This window comes from Myotis brandtii, unplaced genomic scaffold (assembly GCF_000412655.1).
Source record: "Myotis brandtii unplaced genomic scaffold, ASM41265v1 scaffold48, whole genome shotgun sequence".
NCBI lineage: Eukaryota > Metazoa > Chordata > Mammalia > Chiroptera > Vespertilionidae > Myotis > Myotis brandtii.
This window is the reverse complement of record NW_005368341.1, coordinates 9,826,124-9,845,034: the sequence shown is the minus strand read 5'-3', so window position 1 is coordinate 9,845,034 and position 18,911 is coordinate 9,826,124. Positions and strand designations below refer to the sequence as shown.

The 18,911-nt window shown below is 36.8% G+C and overlaps 1 protein-coding gene across 13 annotated transcripts in view; it reads left to right on the top strand.

The window, feature by feature from the left end:
• Window positions 1–18,911, top strand: part of ADAM22 (ADAM metallopeptidase domain 22) — a 177,700-nt gene that overhangs the window by 122,357 nt on the left and 36,432 nt on the right. For all 13 annotated transcript variants that reach the window (XM_005876132.2, XM_005876131.2, XM_014547621.1 and 10 more), the window contains exons 14-22: window positions 180–231; window positions 2,914–3,013; window positions 4,976–5,047; window positions 5,273–5,365; window positions 9,164–9,244; window positions 12,536–12,586; window positions 12,817–12,880; window positions 14,281–14,386; window positions 16,681–16,800. In XM_005876132.2, the coding sequence (XP_005876194.1) occupies window positions 180–231; window positions 2,914–3,013; window positions 4,976–5,047; window positions 5,273–5,365; window positions 9,164–9,244; window positions 12,536–12,586; window positions 12,817–12,880; window positions 14,281–14,386; window positions 16,681–16,800 (739 nt within the window). The remainder of the gene's footprint in view (window positions 1–179; window positions 232–2,913; window positions 3,014–4,975; window positions 5,048–5,272; window positions 5,366–9,163; window positions 9,245–12,535; window positions 12,587–12,816; window positions 12,881–14,280; window positions 14,387–16,680; window positions 16,801–18,911) is intronic.

Here is an 18,911-nt window from a genome sequence, read left to right as displayed (position 1 = left end):
TCAGGGTAGATGTTTGTGGTTATTCACTGCATAGAAACTATAAAAAAAATTAGAAAGCAGGTATTACTTTTTAAAAATTATATTAGGAACAAAGTTAAGATATACTCTTTAAGATAGGAACTACTCGAAGGCACCTGTTTTTACATTGTAATAAGGCGTGTGTATTCCTCTTCTCTTAGGTGAGTGTAAATGTGAGGACACATGGTCTGGATGCATAATGGGAGACACCGGGTGAGCCACCTCTACTTGAAAATACCTCACTTTTCCTTTCCCTGCTGTGCTGCTGTCTTCCTAGGAATATGACACCCAATAACTTAGTGCATGGACCCTCACCACAGGCATTTAGGAGAGAATCAGTAGGTTTTCTCAGTGGCTTTGTTATGTAAAATATTTTCACAAACGACTATCTTATTTATGAAAACAATTGATGTCAATTAATCAGGAAGGTCAAAGGTCAAAGATGTTTTTGACCCTGAATCTAGGCTGGAAATGAGGAACAGTTTCGTTCTTGATGGCTTACATACTAATCTCATTCCTTTTACCTTCTTCAATTCAAATTCAGTGGGTATTAAACAGGACTGTGCTGGTAAGCTGACTCACAAAAACAAAAACAAGAAAAAAGCCCAGATTTGTCACTTCTCGGATTGCCAGCAGCCTTCCACCATAAGTAGAGCCTATGGTGTAGACCAGTGATGGCGAACCTTTTGAGCTCGGCGTGTCGGCATTTTGAAAAACCCTAACTTAACTGTGGTGCCGTGTCGCATATAGAAATTTTTTGATATTTGCAACCATAGTAAAACAAAGATTTACATTTTTGATATTTACTTTATATATTTAAATGCCATTTAACAAAGAAAAATCAACCAAAAAAATGAGTTCGCGTGTCACCTCTGACACGTGTGTCATAGGTTCGCCATCACTGGTGTAGACACTACAAGGGCTGGTTTCAAGCTACCACAGGCGCCTCACTGAAAGAGGAGTGGGAGGAGTTGTGCACAATTGCTCTCCTGAGAAAGGTTTTTATTTGTACCCTGTCCCACCCGTCACACACTATCAGGCATTAACCTTTTATTCTTTCTAAATTCTACAATCATTCCTTTCGTGCCAAGCTTATCACTATCCTTCAGTTGTTTTTTTTAAAATTAATCTTCATTGTTGAGATTACTACAGATGGCCCTCTTTTTTCCTCCCATAGCTCCCCTCCACCCAGTTGCCACCCCACCCCAGGCCCTCGCCACCCTATTGTCTGTGTCCATAGGTAATGCATACATGCATATAAGATCTTTGTCTAATCTCTTCTCGAACCCCCCCTCCCCCGCCCCCCACACACACACTTTTAAACTTTCATCATCTCGTAATCTTATTTCAGTAACATTCCAGATACTCAGCTTCGGGGCTCCCTCTCTTCCATCCACTTCCATCATAATTGAAAAGGTAGAAGGAATGAAAGAGTGAACAGTTATAAACTATTATCCAGATTTTAAAAATTAAATATTTACTATATAATTAAATACCATGGTTAATGTTACAATAACAATATTAAAATAATGTTTAAATGCAATATCTTTTTCTTTTCATTTTTATTGTTCTTTTATAAAATTTGGATCCTGTTGGATATATAACCATTTATTCATTTTTTTACTTAACATTATATAATCAACATTTTTTTCTGAGTCTTTATTTTTGAACACCATGATTATTAATAACTACATGGTATTCTATTTTATTAACAGGTTGTTGTTTTTTTTAACTGTTGAACATTTAGGTTATTTTCATGTTATTTGCTATTATAAACTGTGCCACCATAAATATCTGAGTTCAGACATATTTGAACACATAGCTATCTCCTCAAGAAAAATTTTTTATTTTATTTATTTATTTTTTAAAATATATTTTATTGGGTTTTTTTACAGAGAGGAAGGGAGAGGGATAGAGAGTTAGAAACATCGATCAGCTGCCTCCTGCACACTCCCCACTGGGTACGTGCCCGAAACCAAGGTACATGCCCTTGACCGGAATCGAACCTGGGACCCCTCAGTCTGCAGGCCGAAGCTCTATCCACTGAGCCAAACCGGTTAGGGCTCAAGAAAAAATTTTTAAATTAAAACTATTAGATTTGAGAATATTTCTCATTTTGAAGATTCTTAACACACATTGCCAAATTGCTCTATAGTTATTTCTTTTTCTATTGACCCTTTGTTACTTTATTTGTATACATTTTTTGAAACAATCTTGAAAATTTGCAAGAATAGTAACAAAACCTTTTTGTCCTTGAATCATAAATTGCTAACTTGGTGCCCCATCACTGCCAACAACTTAGTGTGCATTTCTACCAATAAGGACATCCTCCTACAGAAACACAGTACAACAAATAAAATCATCTCATTCTTAGCCCTCATTCAACACTGGCTCTGTGTTTCAGAATGTCATTTTAGAAAAGGTTCAGAATCAGGCATCAGTTTTTTTATGTCTCTTTAGCCTCCTTCAGTCTGGAACAGTTCTTGACTTTCTTTGACTGTCATGACCTTGACACATTTGTAGATTATAGGTCAGTTGTTTTGTAGACTGCTTTGCAGTTTGGGTTCCAGCCCAATTGTAATATTTAGGAATGACTTATTATGAAATAAATTATTCCTCTTTTTGATGGAAATTACAAGTGTGTGTGTTTCCTTTGAATATGTATGCAAATAATGAACAACCCATCATCACTATTGGTCACCAAATGAAGAATTTAGAAATATACTGATTGAATAAAACTTTTAGGGATTTGAATGCAAATATTGTACATAAGTGGAATTTATTTTTCACTTTTGAGAAAATGTATAATTTTAACAATGTTCAATTTTAACACTAATATTCAGACAGGGGAGACAAAAAATTGTACCCAGCTATTAATTTCCTTCTGTCTTATAGCTACTATCTTCCTAAGAAGTTTACCCAGTGTAATGTTGAAGAGTATCATGACTTCCTGAATAGTGGAGGTGGAGCCTGCCTTTTCAACAAACCTTCTAAGGTAATAAGTGTGATCAGTTATTAGTTATTAATCTTTCTAAAGTATGATAAACACAAACTTTTCAGCCATTTGGTCTTATAAAAGAGAGCTTTTCAACCTGGCTTGTACATATTGAATATGTACGTATTCTAAATTTGCTGAGTATTTGCATTTTCAAAGCCAGCTTTAATCTTGAGCATTTGGGGCTTTTCTGATAGGAATAGGAAGTAGGTAGAAATAAGAATGTTTGCTTTCTGAAAATTTTTCATTTTCTATTTATACAGCCACATGATGATTCAGGGATAACTTACAAAATGTTTTCATTTCGTTTTTCTTGAGTTCCCCTCTTTGGATACATAATCACAACTCATACCGGTAGAAAGGGGGTGGGGGCATAGCTGCCTTCATTACTTCCTGCCATTGCCTTTCAGAATAAGCAGTATGATTAAAATTGTACTTCTCAATATGAAAACCAAGTTTGCTTAAAGAAGAGAAGGAGAAAGTCTTTCTGTGCTTAGACTTTGTCAGAGGCTTTTGCAAGGTGAGGAACGTCCTTTGATCACTGACTGCCTGAAAGCAGGTCTTCCTCCTGCCCTTGGAAGTCTGCACATTAAAGAAGAATGCTTTGTCCTTGTCAATTACGTCAACTGTGATACGTGCTTCTGCGCACCACAGCCTTGGGAGTCACTCACCTGGTTTCATCCTCTGTCACTCTGGTGACATTTAGGAAATGTATCACATGGCAATAAAATGACTTTAGCACCGAAAGTTCCAGAAGTGATAATTGAACAAAATTCTTACTTCTATAAAGGAAAAACAGTTCAAGTCTTTTTACCAAAATTACTGATTATTCTGAACCCAGAAGAAGAGAATAAGAGTGCTTTTCACCTAGATACGTTTTAGTTTGGGCTTCCAAAGCTGTCTCATTTGTTATGCTCTCTTTCAATGGAAATGAAATTGAGAGATAGATGAATTGATTCTTTTGTTGGAGAGGAGAGAGTATTTGAAATTAGGTGGGGATTCTTTGTTGTTGTTGTTGTTGCTTTCTTTATTTGGTTTTGCTTCTTCCCTCTAGTTGGTTTTAAGAAAGTGTGTGTGTGTGTGTGTGTGTGTGTGTTGATAGGTGTGTATTCACTGCCATTCTGTAAAACGTAGACTTTGATTAATTTTTGAATGGATATTATATATTTAAAACATAGCAACTATATTTAATAATTTTACCTATAATCATAAGATAAATTATAGTCAAAACATATATTGATGGAGAGTTAAAAATTAAACAGTCTTAAAATATATTCTTGTACAGACCAAAAACTGCTTCTGTTTCTGGGGAAAGTTATCATTGCTGTTGTCTGCAGGACTATGTTAATAGGAGGAGCAATATTTTGTATTAAAAATCAGTGGATTTGTTATTTTGTGATGTTTTCCTCATTGTCAATGAAATAACTTTCTGTTACACAAGAAAATATAGTTAATAAAGGGCTTTTCACAGGTAATTGAACTTGATCCTCACAGCAATTTGTGATGTAGATGGACAGTTGATATTATTCCTGTTTTAAATACTAAAACCCTTGGGCTCAGAGATGGCAAGCTGTTTGCCCAAGATAAGTAGCTGAGCCAAGATTTGAATCCTTTGCTTTCTATTTAAAGGAAATGAAATTTCAGGAGTCATTCTGGCTTGGTTTTGGTCAATGGCTAGATCACATTTTATTTTGATGGCATTTATCAGACCCTACTTGGTTATGTATGTTATATATGTAAATACGATTAAATCTGACATGGAAACAATATTAGACACTTCTGTTCTAAGGTTCCCAGTTCTAAAGTTATAGGAAATTGTGCTTTCTGTTTAGGAAAATAAAAATATATTTTGGAATAACTGACAGATATGCCAGAAGCTTAGGTGTGGCACTTAGGGTCTCATAAAGTCTTTGACATTGATTTGTCTCTATTTTAATTCTCTTTTTGGTTTTCTTCCCACAGCTTCTCGATCCTCCTGAGTGTGGTAATGGCTTCATTGAAACTGGAGAGGAGTGTGACTGCGGGACCCCGGCAGTAAGTCTCTGGGTGTTTTGATGACTTCGTTTAGGTTATTCAGGGTCATTCCAGGCCCATACACTGAGATAGACATACAGAGCAGGGGTGATGCCTGGAAGTTTTATAAGATTTGTGGAAGGAAGATTATTATTATGAGGTTGTTCATTTATTTTAGAAAATATCCTGGCACTTTAAGGAAAATTACCCCATTTCTGACATTATGCAAATGATTATATTCCTTAGGAATGTGTCCTCGAAGGAGCAGAGTGTTGTAAGAAATGCACCTTGACTCAAGACTCTCAGTGCAGTGATGGTCTTTGTTGTAAAAAGTGCAAGGTAAGTAAATGTTGTTTCATAACCAACTGATGAAAAAGAGGACATATTTGATTACACTGTTAAGGTGAGGTTAATATAATCTATTAACAGTAGTATCTAACACATATTAAGTGACTAAGTGCCAAATGCTTTACAGCAGGGGTCCTCAAACTATGGCCACATGCAAATACAAATATTGCATTTGTTCCTGTTTTGTTTTTTTACTTCAAAATAAGATATGTGCAGTGTGCATAGGAATTTGTTCACAGTTTTTTTTTAAACTATAGTCCGGCCCTCCAACGGTCTGAGGGACAGTGAACTGGCCCCCTGATTAAAAAGTTTGAGGACCCCTGATTTACAGGATCCTCACAAAATCTTGTGAGGTGTAGTAACTATTTTTATTCCCATTTATCAGATGAGAACACTGAGGCTTATGTGGTTAAATAGTTTGCCCAGGGCTTAAACCAAGTAAGTCAGGGAGCTAGGGCCTGCACCTTTATAATTCCCAGAGTTTGTCCTCTCACTACTACTGCCTCCCTGAGGACTATGCACATTAAATGAAAATGGGTGTTAAATCTTTGAATGCTGTTTTCCCTTTCTTGTAAACCCAAGTGGATATTCAGTAGACCTTTCTTTTCTCACTGCTCAGTTTGGTACATACATCTCTTGCATTAGCTGTTGAAGGAGCAAAAGGAATACTTTAGACATGATAACACCTTACATGTGTTGTGCAAGAGATTTTAAAATGCACCTTGAAACACATTGACTGTTTTCACCAGGGGTCCTCAAACTTTTTAAACAGGGGGCCAGTTCACTGTCCCTCAGACTGTTGGAGGGCCGGACTATAGTTTTAAAAAAAACTATGAACAAATTCCTATGCACACTGCACATATCTTATTTTGAAGTAAAAAAACAAAACGGGAACAAATACAATATTTGTATTTGCATGTGGCCCGCGGGCTGTAGTTTGAGGACCCCTGGTTTTCACCCTCCCACCAGCATCTTCATAGCTATCTCCAAATATTTAAGCCTTTCCATCAAGACTAACAGTTATTTGAGGCTTACCTTTTCCAAAGAAATCTACTGTTTTTTTTCCTCTTCTCATAGAAAGTCTGGTACAATATTCTACATTATTTCTGAGGTTGAATATGTCTTTCATTCTGTACATTTCATTCTGTACACTTACTAGTCCCACACTTACACCCAGGGACTTACACAATAATTGGTACAGGTTCTTAGTAAACATTAGTTGAATGAATGAATAAATACGCTCATCAGATACTTACTGATTATTTGCTGATTAGTCTACTTAGAGTTAAGAGAGGGTGGAATATGAACCAGTTATCTACTGAGTGCCGGAGATAGTGCTAAGGACTTTTAATGTATATCATCTTATATCTGGATTCTCAATGCTGGCACTATTGAAATTTTTGGCTGGACAATTTTTTGTTGTGAGGGTGAGTCTTGTTTATTGTAGAATATTTAGCAGCTTCCCTGACTTCTGCTTACCAGATGCAAGCACAATCCCTCCCAGTGGTGACAACCAAAATATCCCCAGAGATTGCCATCCCCACTCTCACCCCTACCCTGGGCTCCTGAAGGGGCCAAAGCAAGATAGTGAATGGAGGAGGGGACATAGAAGAACAAGATGAGAAATTGAGTGTATTTCTATTTTTTCTACATGTGTTTATAATAATGTGTATATAAGTCAGAGTTGGCAGGCACTTTCTATAAAGGGCCAGAATGTAGGCTTTGTTGGGCATAGCTATCAATGTCAATTACTTCTGCCTTTGAAAGCAGCCATCAAAAATACAGAAACCCATGGGCATGGCTGTGTTCCAATAAAACTTTATTTAGAAAAACAAATGGCCAAGTGCCTATCAGTAGATGAGTGAATAAAAAAGCTGTGGTACATTTGGTCCATGGAATACTATGCAGCTGTATAAAAGAAGGATTTCTTACCCTTTGAGACAGCATGGATGGACCTGGAAATTATTATGCTAAGTTAAATAAGCCACACAAAGGAAAACAAATGCCATCTCACTTTATCTGGAATCTAATGAACAAAATAAACTGATGAACAAAATAGACCCAGAGGCATAGATACATGGAACAGACTGACAGATCTTAGAGGGAAGGAGGGTGGAGAGGAGGGGAAGAGATTAACCAAAGAATATGTATGTATGCATAGCCTGAAACAGACAATAGGCTTAGGGTGAGGTGGGAACGTGGTGATAGGGGGGGAGGTTAGGGGAGGGGAATGAGGGACATCTGTAATATTGTCAGCAATGAAAAATAAATAAAAACAAGCCAAAGGAAAAACACCCACATGTGCCCAACCAGGTGTTGCCCTCGAGCCATCACTTGTGGACCTCTGCTGTAAAATACTGCTTATGTATTATTTTTCTTCTCAGTGTGAAACTTCTAGGAGGGCAGGGATTTGGGATGATACATTTACCTCTGTACCCCAGCATTTAGCACAGGTCCTCCTTAACTGTGCTTTCTCTCAGAAATCTCTGGTAGTCCTTGAACATTTCCACTCTCATATAAACTCTACCTTAAATCTGCTCATATGTCTACCCCAGATGTTTTAAAACTGTGGTGTGCCCCAATTCCAAGGAGGAAGAGAGCCAGAATATATGAGATGAAATTATTCTGCTTATTTCCTTGTTTGTATAGCCTATTTTGCCCCATTAAAACAGTTTCTTGCAAGCAGGATTCTTGTGTTTTGTTCTCCATTAGGTTCCCAGTGCCTGGCACATTTAAGTGGCTAGTAAATACTTGAATGAATGAATGAATGAATGAATGAATGAACAAACAAACACAATTTTTGTTTGGATCTTCTAAAAAGTATCTGTTGAAATGCTGATTGGAGTTGGCAATGTGCTGTTCATGTTCTACAAACAACAGGAAACTGAATTGTCTGGAGGGTTGTGAGCAGGGGAGGAAGATGAAAGGTGTGTGTGTGTGTGTGTGTGTGTGTGTGTGTGCTTGAAGAATAATGTGTGTCTTTCTGTGAGCAGAGATCAAAGCAGAGAAAGATCCAGCCCCAAATATTAACATTTTGGAGAAGGAAAGTAAGTGGGATTGAAGAGCAAAGGGGAAAGATGAAAATGCTATGTATCTCTGTTTTGTTATAATGAATAGTCTTGCAATTTATAAATCCGATGAGCTTAAAAATATATTGGTACTAGTCCCACACTTACAAGAAATATTTGAGGTGGTTGAAAACAGACAAAACAAAACAAAACAAAAAACCCTCCCATACATGGGTACAAATCATAGGAACATTAGAAAAGAATAAAAGACCAAGCTATAAATCCATTTAAAAATGAGGAGGGAAAGAAGGGAAAGGAGAGCACGGGAAGAAATAGCTTTGCCAGAAAATCGAACTTTTGCAATTTAGCCCAAAATGTAACTTCCAAATTCTTGGCAGAAAAGGTAAAAGAAAAAGTAATGTGATAAACGTGCCAGTAAGAATGAAGGGGGAAGTGTAAATCCAAAAGCCATTTGGAAGGAAGAATTCCTAGAACTTGACTGACTCCTCCGTCTCAAAGGATGCATCATCAAGCACGGTCCTGTTTTACCAAGATATTCAGGGATTGTGTGTGATGACTGTGCAAATTACTGCATACACAAGAAACTCTCTCCGAAAAGTACCAGATTAACATTTCATTCAGTAGCTGTTTTTCCCAGACGACCGTGTTGAAAGAGTTTAAGATATTCCTATCCCCCAAATCTTCATTTTGCTTTTTTAAAGATGATACTCTGAGAAATTTTTCTTCAGCAGTTTTACACATTGGTTTTTGTTCATTTTAGTTTCAGCCTATGGGGACTGTGTGCCGAGAAGCAGTAAATGATTGTGATATTCGTGAATCATGCTCAGGAAACTCAAGCCAGGTAATTTACAGAATAATCACTCTACACCAGATGGGAAAAAGTAGGCGTATTTTCAGTGCACTGACCCCCAGATGACATGGAAATGGACAAGATGCTCGTGTCTCTCTCTCATATAAATTCTTACTCTCCTTTTATTTATTTTTCAGGAATTTAAATTTCAGTCTTCAAAGCTTGAGCAGATGTTCAGCATAATTTTGTCTTCACATTGAACAAAGCCAAGATTGCTTGCATGCCTTTTTTTGTTTTAAGTAGAGAGTAAAATTCATTGGCTTTTTATCTATTTAGTGAAGGAGGAAATAACTATTTTTTTTGTTGTTTTAAGTGGAGAATAAAATTCATTAGCTTTTTGTCTAGTGAAGGAGGAAACAACCAGACTCTCTTCAGCTCTTTGAAACAGAAGTCAGCTAAGGCGAGAGACCCACAGAGCACTGGGTTCTGAAGGAGCCTGTTTCTCTGTCTTGACTCTTGTTTTTCCCAGACAGTTTGCATGACCTCAGTCACTAACAGCTGCTCTTGAATTTCATATTATTTAGTTGTAAATAGAGAAGATACGGAAGTTGATCAACTTTGGCTAGGGTCCCAGGTTTCGCAGGGTCAGTGTATGTACAGATAATGGAGGGTCATGAAAATAACCCTGAGGGCCAGAACCATGCAAAGTCATCTTAGTAGTCAATGGAAGAAACTACAGTAGTTCTGTGATCTTTTTAAAAAATATATATTTTATTGATTTTTTACAGAGAGGAAGGGAGAGGGATAGAGAGTTAGAAACATCGATCAGCTGCCTCCTGCACACTCCCTACTGGGTGTGTGCCTGCAACCAAGGTACATGCCCTTAACCGGAATCAAACCTGGGACCCTTGAGTCCCCAGGCTGACGCTCTATCCACTGAGCCAAGCCGGTTAGGGCTGTTCTGTGATCTTTTAAAAAGGTTGTCAGACTCTTCAAAACTCTCTCACTGTTGATTTTAAATGAAGATGGAAATGAAAAGTAACTCATTTATTTAGCACACTAAATTAAAACAGAAACATTAAGAATTAAAGTATCTTGTTTCTTTTTTTAAAAATGTTTTTTTTATTGATTTCAGAGAGGAAGGGAGAGAGAGTGAGATAATTAGAAACATCAATGATGAACGAGGAACATCGATTGGCTGCCTCCTGCACACCCCCTACTGGGGATTGAGGCCGCAATCAGGCATGTGCCCTGACTGGGAATTGAACCGTGACCTCTTGTTTCATAGGTCAATGCTCAACCACTGTGCAACACTGGCCAGGCAGTATTTTATTTCTTTGTAAAAAACTTACCAGGAGTAATGCCACCTTCTTGTAAACCTTAGGAACACCTTTTCCATACTCCTTTTTAAGTTTAAATCAGCTTTCAACATTTCATCCTTTGAACTTTCAATGTCGTGAACTGTCTCCAAGAGATGTCAATGTGAAGTTTTTTTGCCAAATAGCACTATCAACATTACCATAGTCAGTGATTTTTTTCTATAACAACATTTACATTTGATTAGAATTTCACTTCATGTCTTCACTTTTCTTTTTCTTTTTTTTTTTGCTGCACTTTTGTCTTTGTTGGTTAGTTTCCTCTTTTGATTATCCAATTTTGTAAAATGTCACATGCTATCTCCCAAAGACAGAGCAGCAATACAACTACACACCTGGTTGTCTGTGCATGCACTAAATATACAGATGGCAAGTGACCAGTCACTGAGAGGCTTTGAAAGAGTGACAAGTTAGGTCATTCACCTGTTGTTTACCTAGTGATCACTCAACTGAAGAGCTAGTAGTAAAAGCTTGTGCTTTTTGCAATTACTCACAGTTAATATATTATGGTAACTGATATTGGAACTGTGTTGTTGGGGTACTAGTCTTCTTCAACAATCCCGTGATACCTGAAATTCATGCACATTGGAGCCATGTGAAGCTAGGACTGCCTGTGTATTTTTTCCTCTAGAAAAGAGGGATTCAGTGGTTGAAAATTTACTTCCCGCTCACATGACCCTTGTTCATGGTTCTTCCTCTTCTTTGTTTTTATGTGGTATATCTACCTTAACCATTAAAAATGCTTTATTTTAAAGGTGGTCATCCTAAAAGACTAAAGTTTTTTCATGTAAAAGCATTTTCCTTTCTTATTTAATTAGCATTGCGTTTCTAAGCTAACAGTGGTAATGAGGGTACAATGAAATGGTGGATGTGCAAAGATGTTCTTGCTGCATTAGTTGTAACAGCATAAATTGGAGACATAGCAGGTCCTGGAATAACAGTGTTTTGTTCAAAGCCATTTTATTATATAACATTGATGAGATGCTGTAGGAACGTAAACTCTTATTTATTTCAGTTAGCCTATGGTAAAATTGGTTTCATTTTACATAATTTCTCTTTAAATCACAGAGCCTATTGAGCCTATTAGTACATTGGCTATATGATGTTAGCTCAATGCAATGTATTATAGTTATTAAAAATGATACCTACAAAAAGTTTATTATGATGAGGCAATTCATAAGTAAAGGAAAGAAGCAGAATATAAAATATTATCTATACTTTGACTATACCTATGTTTAAAAAATATCAAAACTTGTAGAAAAAGGTAGAGAAAAAATGTAACAAAATGTAAAACATAGCTGCCTTTGAGGGGTGGGGATTTGAGTAACTTTTGTCTTTTATTTTAATTTTGCATTTTTACATTATGTAAACTTTTCTCAAATGAGTTTATAATTACTATAATGATAGAAAAAATGTATCATAAATTTAAAAACTCCATAAGAATGCTTTGAAATCTTCTGTACTTACTGCAAGGTATAAAGGGGGCGTGCCATAAAGCATGTGTTTTTCTAACATGTGCAAAGTGGAGGTCTGCCTGAGAGTCATTTTGAGTGTAAGGGCTGTGTTGCTTCTCACAAAAATGAAGACATAGAGTTATTGCTCCATCCATGCTGGCATCCTCCTTGCTTTTGTTTTATGCTCTTGTTTTTCTTGCTTTGAGGAATAGTGTATCTGTATAGAGCAAGATGCTCTTAAATTTTAGCATTAGCTGAGTCCTTGCTGTCATTTCTTTCTGTTTGCTGCCATGCCGTCCATTGTGTTTGCCGCTGATAGATCAGTACTTTTAGGGGAAAGTGAACCAGTTGTTGTATTTCCTTTTGCTTCCTCTTCTTTGTTTTTATTTTCAGATATTTTAAGACACTAAACATATTTTCCTACTTTATTTTTAAAGTGAAAGCATTAAAGGGATTAGCTCATCCCGATATTTTGTTGCACATTTGGTTCATAGTTCTGTTCTCTTTCCCAGTGTGCCCCAAATATTCATAAAATGGATGGATATTCATGTGATGGTGTTCAGGTAGGTTAGTTCATTTTTACCTAATTTTTTTGTGTGTGTGTGTACCAGCATGAAAGAAATACTGAAATGTTATCACAATAGGAACATTAATTTAAATGTTTCATAATAAATTCTGAAGATAAAAAGCCTTTATAATACTCTTTGACTAGTTCTCCTGGTTATACTTACCTTTTCAGTTACCTGACATCAGCAGACATTGCATGACTCATAGATATGCTTTTCCATTTTAGGGGATTTGCTTTGGAGGAAGATGCAAAACCAGGGATAGACAATGCAAATACATCTGGGGGCAAAGTAAGTAAACAGTGTGGCCCAGTCATTTCAAGGTGTGCTATCAGGCCAAGGGTCATGTGAGCAGGAAGTAAATTTTCAACCACTTTAAGAGTGAGGGATTCTTCAAACCACCACACGTCTTAGCAGGGGCACTTTTATGGAAATTAGAGAAGGGCACTTCTGAGAAGACACAGCCCTACACATCTTGGGTAGTTGGCAGTGCCTCTGGATGAGACAGATGGTGTCTTCACTGCCAGGCAGGTGAAGTCCTTGCCAGGTGTGCAGCTTGGAGAACGGAACAAACGTGGATTTTAGCTCCACATATGCTCTCCACAGCTGAGTGTCCTTAAGCAAAACCTGTACAACCATATGGGATGGACGTGGACCCTGGCTAGGGAGCTGTAGCCTTGGAACTGTAGCATTTTCGCTAGACTTGTTTTTTCTCCCTCAACTATCTTTCTTGACCTCTAGCTGGCTTTTCTACTTATTGGTGACCTGCTGGAGTGGCTCTGCTGTATCAGAGAGAAATTTTAATGTTATTCCCTTTAAAGTTTGTCAAATTTTCATAGGGAATTATATATCAATTATATCTAGAACATATTATTGAAATTATATATTTATATTTAAAATATATTTAAATGTATTTTTTCCAGAACTATTATCTGCCCCTTTGAAAGTAGTTTTTTGTTTTAGAGTAGTGGTTCTCAACCTTCTGGCCCTTTAAATACAGTTCCTCATGTTGTGACCCAACCATAAAATTATTTTCGTTGCTACTTCATAACTGTAATGTTGCTACTGTTATGAATCGTAATGTAAATATCTGATATGCAGGATGGTCTTAGGCGACCCCTGTGAAAGGGTCGTTCGAACACCAAAGGGGTCGCGACCCACAGGTTGAGAACCGCTACTCTAGGGTGTCACAGCGGACTTGAGTGTAGTCTTCTGCTTCTCAGGGAAGGTCATCTGGAGTTCAGGCCCAGCTCCCTTTGTGAGCCAATGATCACAGGAAGGAAGCAGCTGTGTTAATGTTGCTACTCTTATGAATTGTAATGTAAATATCTGATATGCAGGATGGTCTTAGGCGACCCCTGTGAAAGGGTCGTTCGACCCCCAAAGGGGTAGCGACCCACAGGTTGAGAACCGCTGTTTTAGAGTCTTTCAAAAGACAATTATCATGAAAGATAATGACAACCCTTAGTTGTCACAAACTGGCTACAATCCCTTTGGGAGAGGAAGTGTGTGCTCTCTTTGGAGTAATTAGAGAAACATTGGGATGGGGGAAAATTTAATCATACAGGTTTGAACTCTGAACAAAGAGAGTTTTGTTTCCTCCTCTTGAGAATAACCAGTAGCTGACAGCATAACGTAGAAAAAGAAAGTTGTTGTATCTATCACTGATAGAAAATCCTGTTCTGCTTCAGAGGTGATGGCATCAGACAAATACTGCTATGAGAAACTGAACATTGAAGGGACCGAGAAGGGCAACTGTGGGAGAGACAAAGACACATGGATACAGTGCAACAAACGGTGAGGTGGACAAGTCAGCCCCAAGTTTATCCCTTAGTTAATGACAAACATTATTTTCTAAGCCAGCAGGACTTTTCTGTTTTCTGCATCACATGAAGCAGTGTGCTGCCTTCCATCTCTTCCCACTGTTCCAGCCTCATCTTTGCAGAAGGCTCCCACATCTTAACATGTATGCTCACCTCTCTCCTAAGGCCTAGGTCATGCCTGTAGCTGCCTCAGGACTTTCTCACCTAGAAGATATCTGCCAGCATCTCAAAAGCAAAAAATAAAATAAAATAAAGCCACCAGAATACATACTCACTTAACTGGTTCTGATTTTCCAAAGGTCTTAATATCTCACTGTCCTTCTGATTAGAAGCCTAGAATGATCCTGGACTCCACCTTTCCCTCTGGCACATTGTCCAAATGCAAGTTATGTCCATTCCTCCCTTTTACTCCCCCACCATTTGTCTTTAACTCATCCTTTCATTTCTATTCCTGTAGCATTAAGGACCCCACTAAGACCTACACTAACTCTTCAGCTATTACAAAGGCCTCTAAACAGGTTTTTTTAATGCCTGCAGTCTCTAACAGGCTGCCCTCAGGATACTCTACTGACTCTTTTTGACCATGTCAACTCTTTGTTCAAATTTCACTGGTTCCACATAGCTAATTACTCATAAGAATAATATCCAACATGGATTGAATGCACACTGTGTACTACACATTATATTATTCTTTACATGAGCTATGTCATTTGGTCTTTATGTCAGTTCTGATTTTATGGAAGAGGAAACTGAGGCATAGTTTACTAATTTGACCAAGATCATATAATGAAGATGTAATAGCAGCAGAATTGGAATTCGGGCAGTCTGATTTCAGAACTCTATTTTAACTACTTCGTAGAATGTCATACTATTTTGTTTAATGAGCACAATGGAAACTTAGCTTGGCATTGTACCTCCTCCACAATTTGCCCCCAAACCTCCATTTTTTTGTGTTTTCTTCTCCACTCTTCCAAAGTCTACCATGCCTTTCATCCCTAATATGTGCACTGTTTTGTGCTAACTCTGTGCCTGTGCTTGTGCTATTCATTCTTCTGGAAGCACTCTTTATACCCACTTCATGACGAGGCAAAAATTTATCCATTCTTCAGAGATCTGCTGGGACAATACTTTCTCTATAAATTATTTCTGGATTTCAACTAGAAATAAATAATTTCCTTTTCTCCTCAGAATTCCCACAGCCCTTTGTACTGTTCTTGCGGCCCTTGTCCCTAACTCTATGCTCTATAGTTGTTTGTGTATGTGATTTCTTTTTTCATCCAGCGTCTAATTTCCTTGAGGATAAAAATCATGTCTAATTTTCTTTATATATCCTAAAGTACTTCGTAAGCTAAAAGGACACAGAAAGGACACTAAAAAATGTTGACTGTATTTTTCTATGTTAAGAAGCATTTTTATTTATGACAGGCATTTTAAAAGTGATGATATAATGTTTAAACATTATTTTTTAGAAATGAATTAATACATTTTTTCCTGTGTTGGTGATAGATACAAGTCCTAAGTTTTCCCTTTTCTTTGCCTGATAAAGCCTAATATTTTCATATGTGCTCTTAAAGGCCTACTAATCAGTCTTCACAAGATACTGATTAGAATATGGTTTATCATTATCTACATTAATAATTAAAATGTGTTAGATACAGAGATCATGTAAGATAGTATTTAATACCAATGAAAATATTTTACAAGTTAAATTAGAATTGTATGTGATATTGGAAAAGTAGAGAAATACATTGAGCCTATGTTGTCCAGAATCTATAAAGTGTATGTGTGAGTGTGTGTGTTTGTGTGTGCATGCACACGTATGTAATTTCTTTTTTAATTATGGGGCAACAAGTTGAGGAAAGAGCTGTATTCCAAAAGAATAATCATCCAAAGGTCATTCATTCACCTATTAAATATTAAAAAACATGTTTTAGCACATCCAGTGACATGTTATAGGGAGAGAGAGTCATATATAAAAGAAGTCTTTTTGATGGGTGATTTCCTTTCTATTAATATTTGAACTAGTGGGCATTAAAGAAAAAGCTAGAGAGTAGTTGAGATTTTGGTGCACCAATAAGAGTTTCAGATTTTTCTAAATCAGAGGGGACATGTTTTAATTCTGGAATAAACTAATTTGGGCTTATTTTATTTTTCTTGTAACATAAACAAATAGTATAGTTGATGAAAACCAAATGCTAAAATGAGATAAGATTATTGTTCTCACTGCACATGGTTGTGAAGTAAATACTTGGTATTTTTTTAACACAGGGATGTGCTCTGTGGCTACCTTTTGTGTACCAATATTGGCAATATCCCACGGCTTGGAGAACTCGATGGTGAAATCACATCTACTTTAGTTGTGCAGCAGGGAAGAACATTAAACTGCAGGTAAATATCGCTGATCATTCCATGAGAACATTAGTCATCTCCTGAGAATGCAGTTCAGGATTAATTCTGTTTTCAGTTCATATGCATGTTAAGCCAAAAAAGAATCTCACCCATAGAGATGACTGAGTAAATCCGGACAGAAAATTGACAAAAACAAGGTAAGAATTAGGGTTTAATTTGCATTTTATTCTTATGAAGGAAAAAAATGTGAATTTTGGGGTAAAATCATATGTATGTTCTTTAGCTCTCTTCTGAGATTCCACTAAAATGACACTCAATGATTTTTTTAAAAATTCATATATTCACAGGGAGGCAGAGAAAGGGAGAGGTGATGATAGCAACAACATCTTGGAATGTGGAAAGCAAATGGATGTGTGACAAATGAGTATCAAAATTAAGAAAGCTAATTGGAGAACTAAGCCAATATATATTGTCAAAAAACTAAAAAAAAAAAAAATGGGCAACGCCATTTACTATGGAAGAGGGAATAAAGGATTAAGGGACAGGGAAGGGCTAAAATACAATTTATTAAAGAAGCACTAAAAGATTACTTCCCTGACTCAGGTACAGTGGGTATTGCTCATCCCCACAGGGAAGATATGAGCTTTATATCCTGAGGTAGTAAAATAGAAGGTGTCTAGATTGAAGAACAACAGGCAATATTGATATCACGGTTGTATGAAGTGGTCCAGTTTCACTGATGTTCAGTCAGAAAGCCCTGAAGTTTCCAAACATCTGTCTATTCCCACACCTCAAATATGAGCAGATTATCAGCTATGTGAAGAAAGTCTCTAACATGAAAAAAAAGAAAGAGATAAAAATAACCAACTAGAAAAACAACCACCTATCAATTTTTAGGAGTGATAAGGTACCTCTATCATGAAACAAGAGTAGAGTGTTGTTTTTCAAAATGAAGACCATTCAGAGAAGGAAAACATACTATTGGAAATTAAAAATATGATGGCTGAGATTAAACTCAGTAGTTGAAATTATTTTCCAGAAAATAGGGCAAAACAGGGAAAGAAATTAACATAGAGAAGAGCTCATCAAATTAGAATAGAAATAATAAAGAAATAATAGAGAAAACAGCAGGGAGAAAATTGTCAATGAGTAACTCAAGAGTATTGTCTAGAACTGATGAACTTGAATTTCTTTATTGATGGACTCACCAAGTGCCAGGTACAATGAGTGAAATTAGAGGTACATTTAAACATATCATCATGAAATTTCAGAACCTTAGGACAAAAAAAATTTTTTTCAATGTTTCCAGAGAGGCGGGGGAAAAAAAAGATCAGACATTAGGATCTATAATTAGGAGCCCTGGGAGCCAGAAGACAATGGAGAATATGTCTTCCAAACTAGAGTTTTGTACCCAGACAAAATATCAATCAAGGGTGAGGATAGAAAATGACTCTTTTAGATATGCAAGTTCCCCCCAAATTTACTCCCTTAAACCTTTTCTCAGGAAGCTACTGGAAATTGTACTGCACCAAAATGAAGGAGTTAGCTAAGAAAGAGAAAGGCAGGGAATTTAGGAATCAAGATCCCCACCTTGAGGGATACCCTCCAGTGAATGGTGACGGGAAATCCAAGATGCGCAGCTGTGCACCAGGTGCAGAGGACAGCCCGATCAGATGGACGCAGAGGAAGTCCAGATGGGAACTCCAGGAGAGAGTCCTCAGGAAGATGAAGTGATGTTTAGATGCATCTTGCATGGAGATTTTGACATTTAAAGAACTAAGTTATCTATTTGACTCTTTAAACTCTATGCATCTATAGTTTTCATAAAAACAAATAAAAATAATGGAGCTATTGACATGGTACCATATGGATAAATTGATTATAAACATACATTTTCAATATCTATTATTTTTTTAATTCCTACATTATATGCAGGCTTGCTATATTGAATAGTGAAGGTACAATAGTTAAGCCATTCTCAAATGTAATTTGTAAATATAGCAATCGTTTTGGGAAATGTAAACTAAAATCAATTCTTATTTTGTTCAAAACATGTTTGAAATCTTAAAACTACGTACTTATCAAATCAAATACTAGTAATAATGGCTTATTTGACTTGTACATGATATCCCAGGCCAAATGATAAAGCT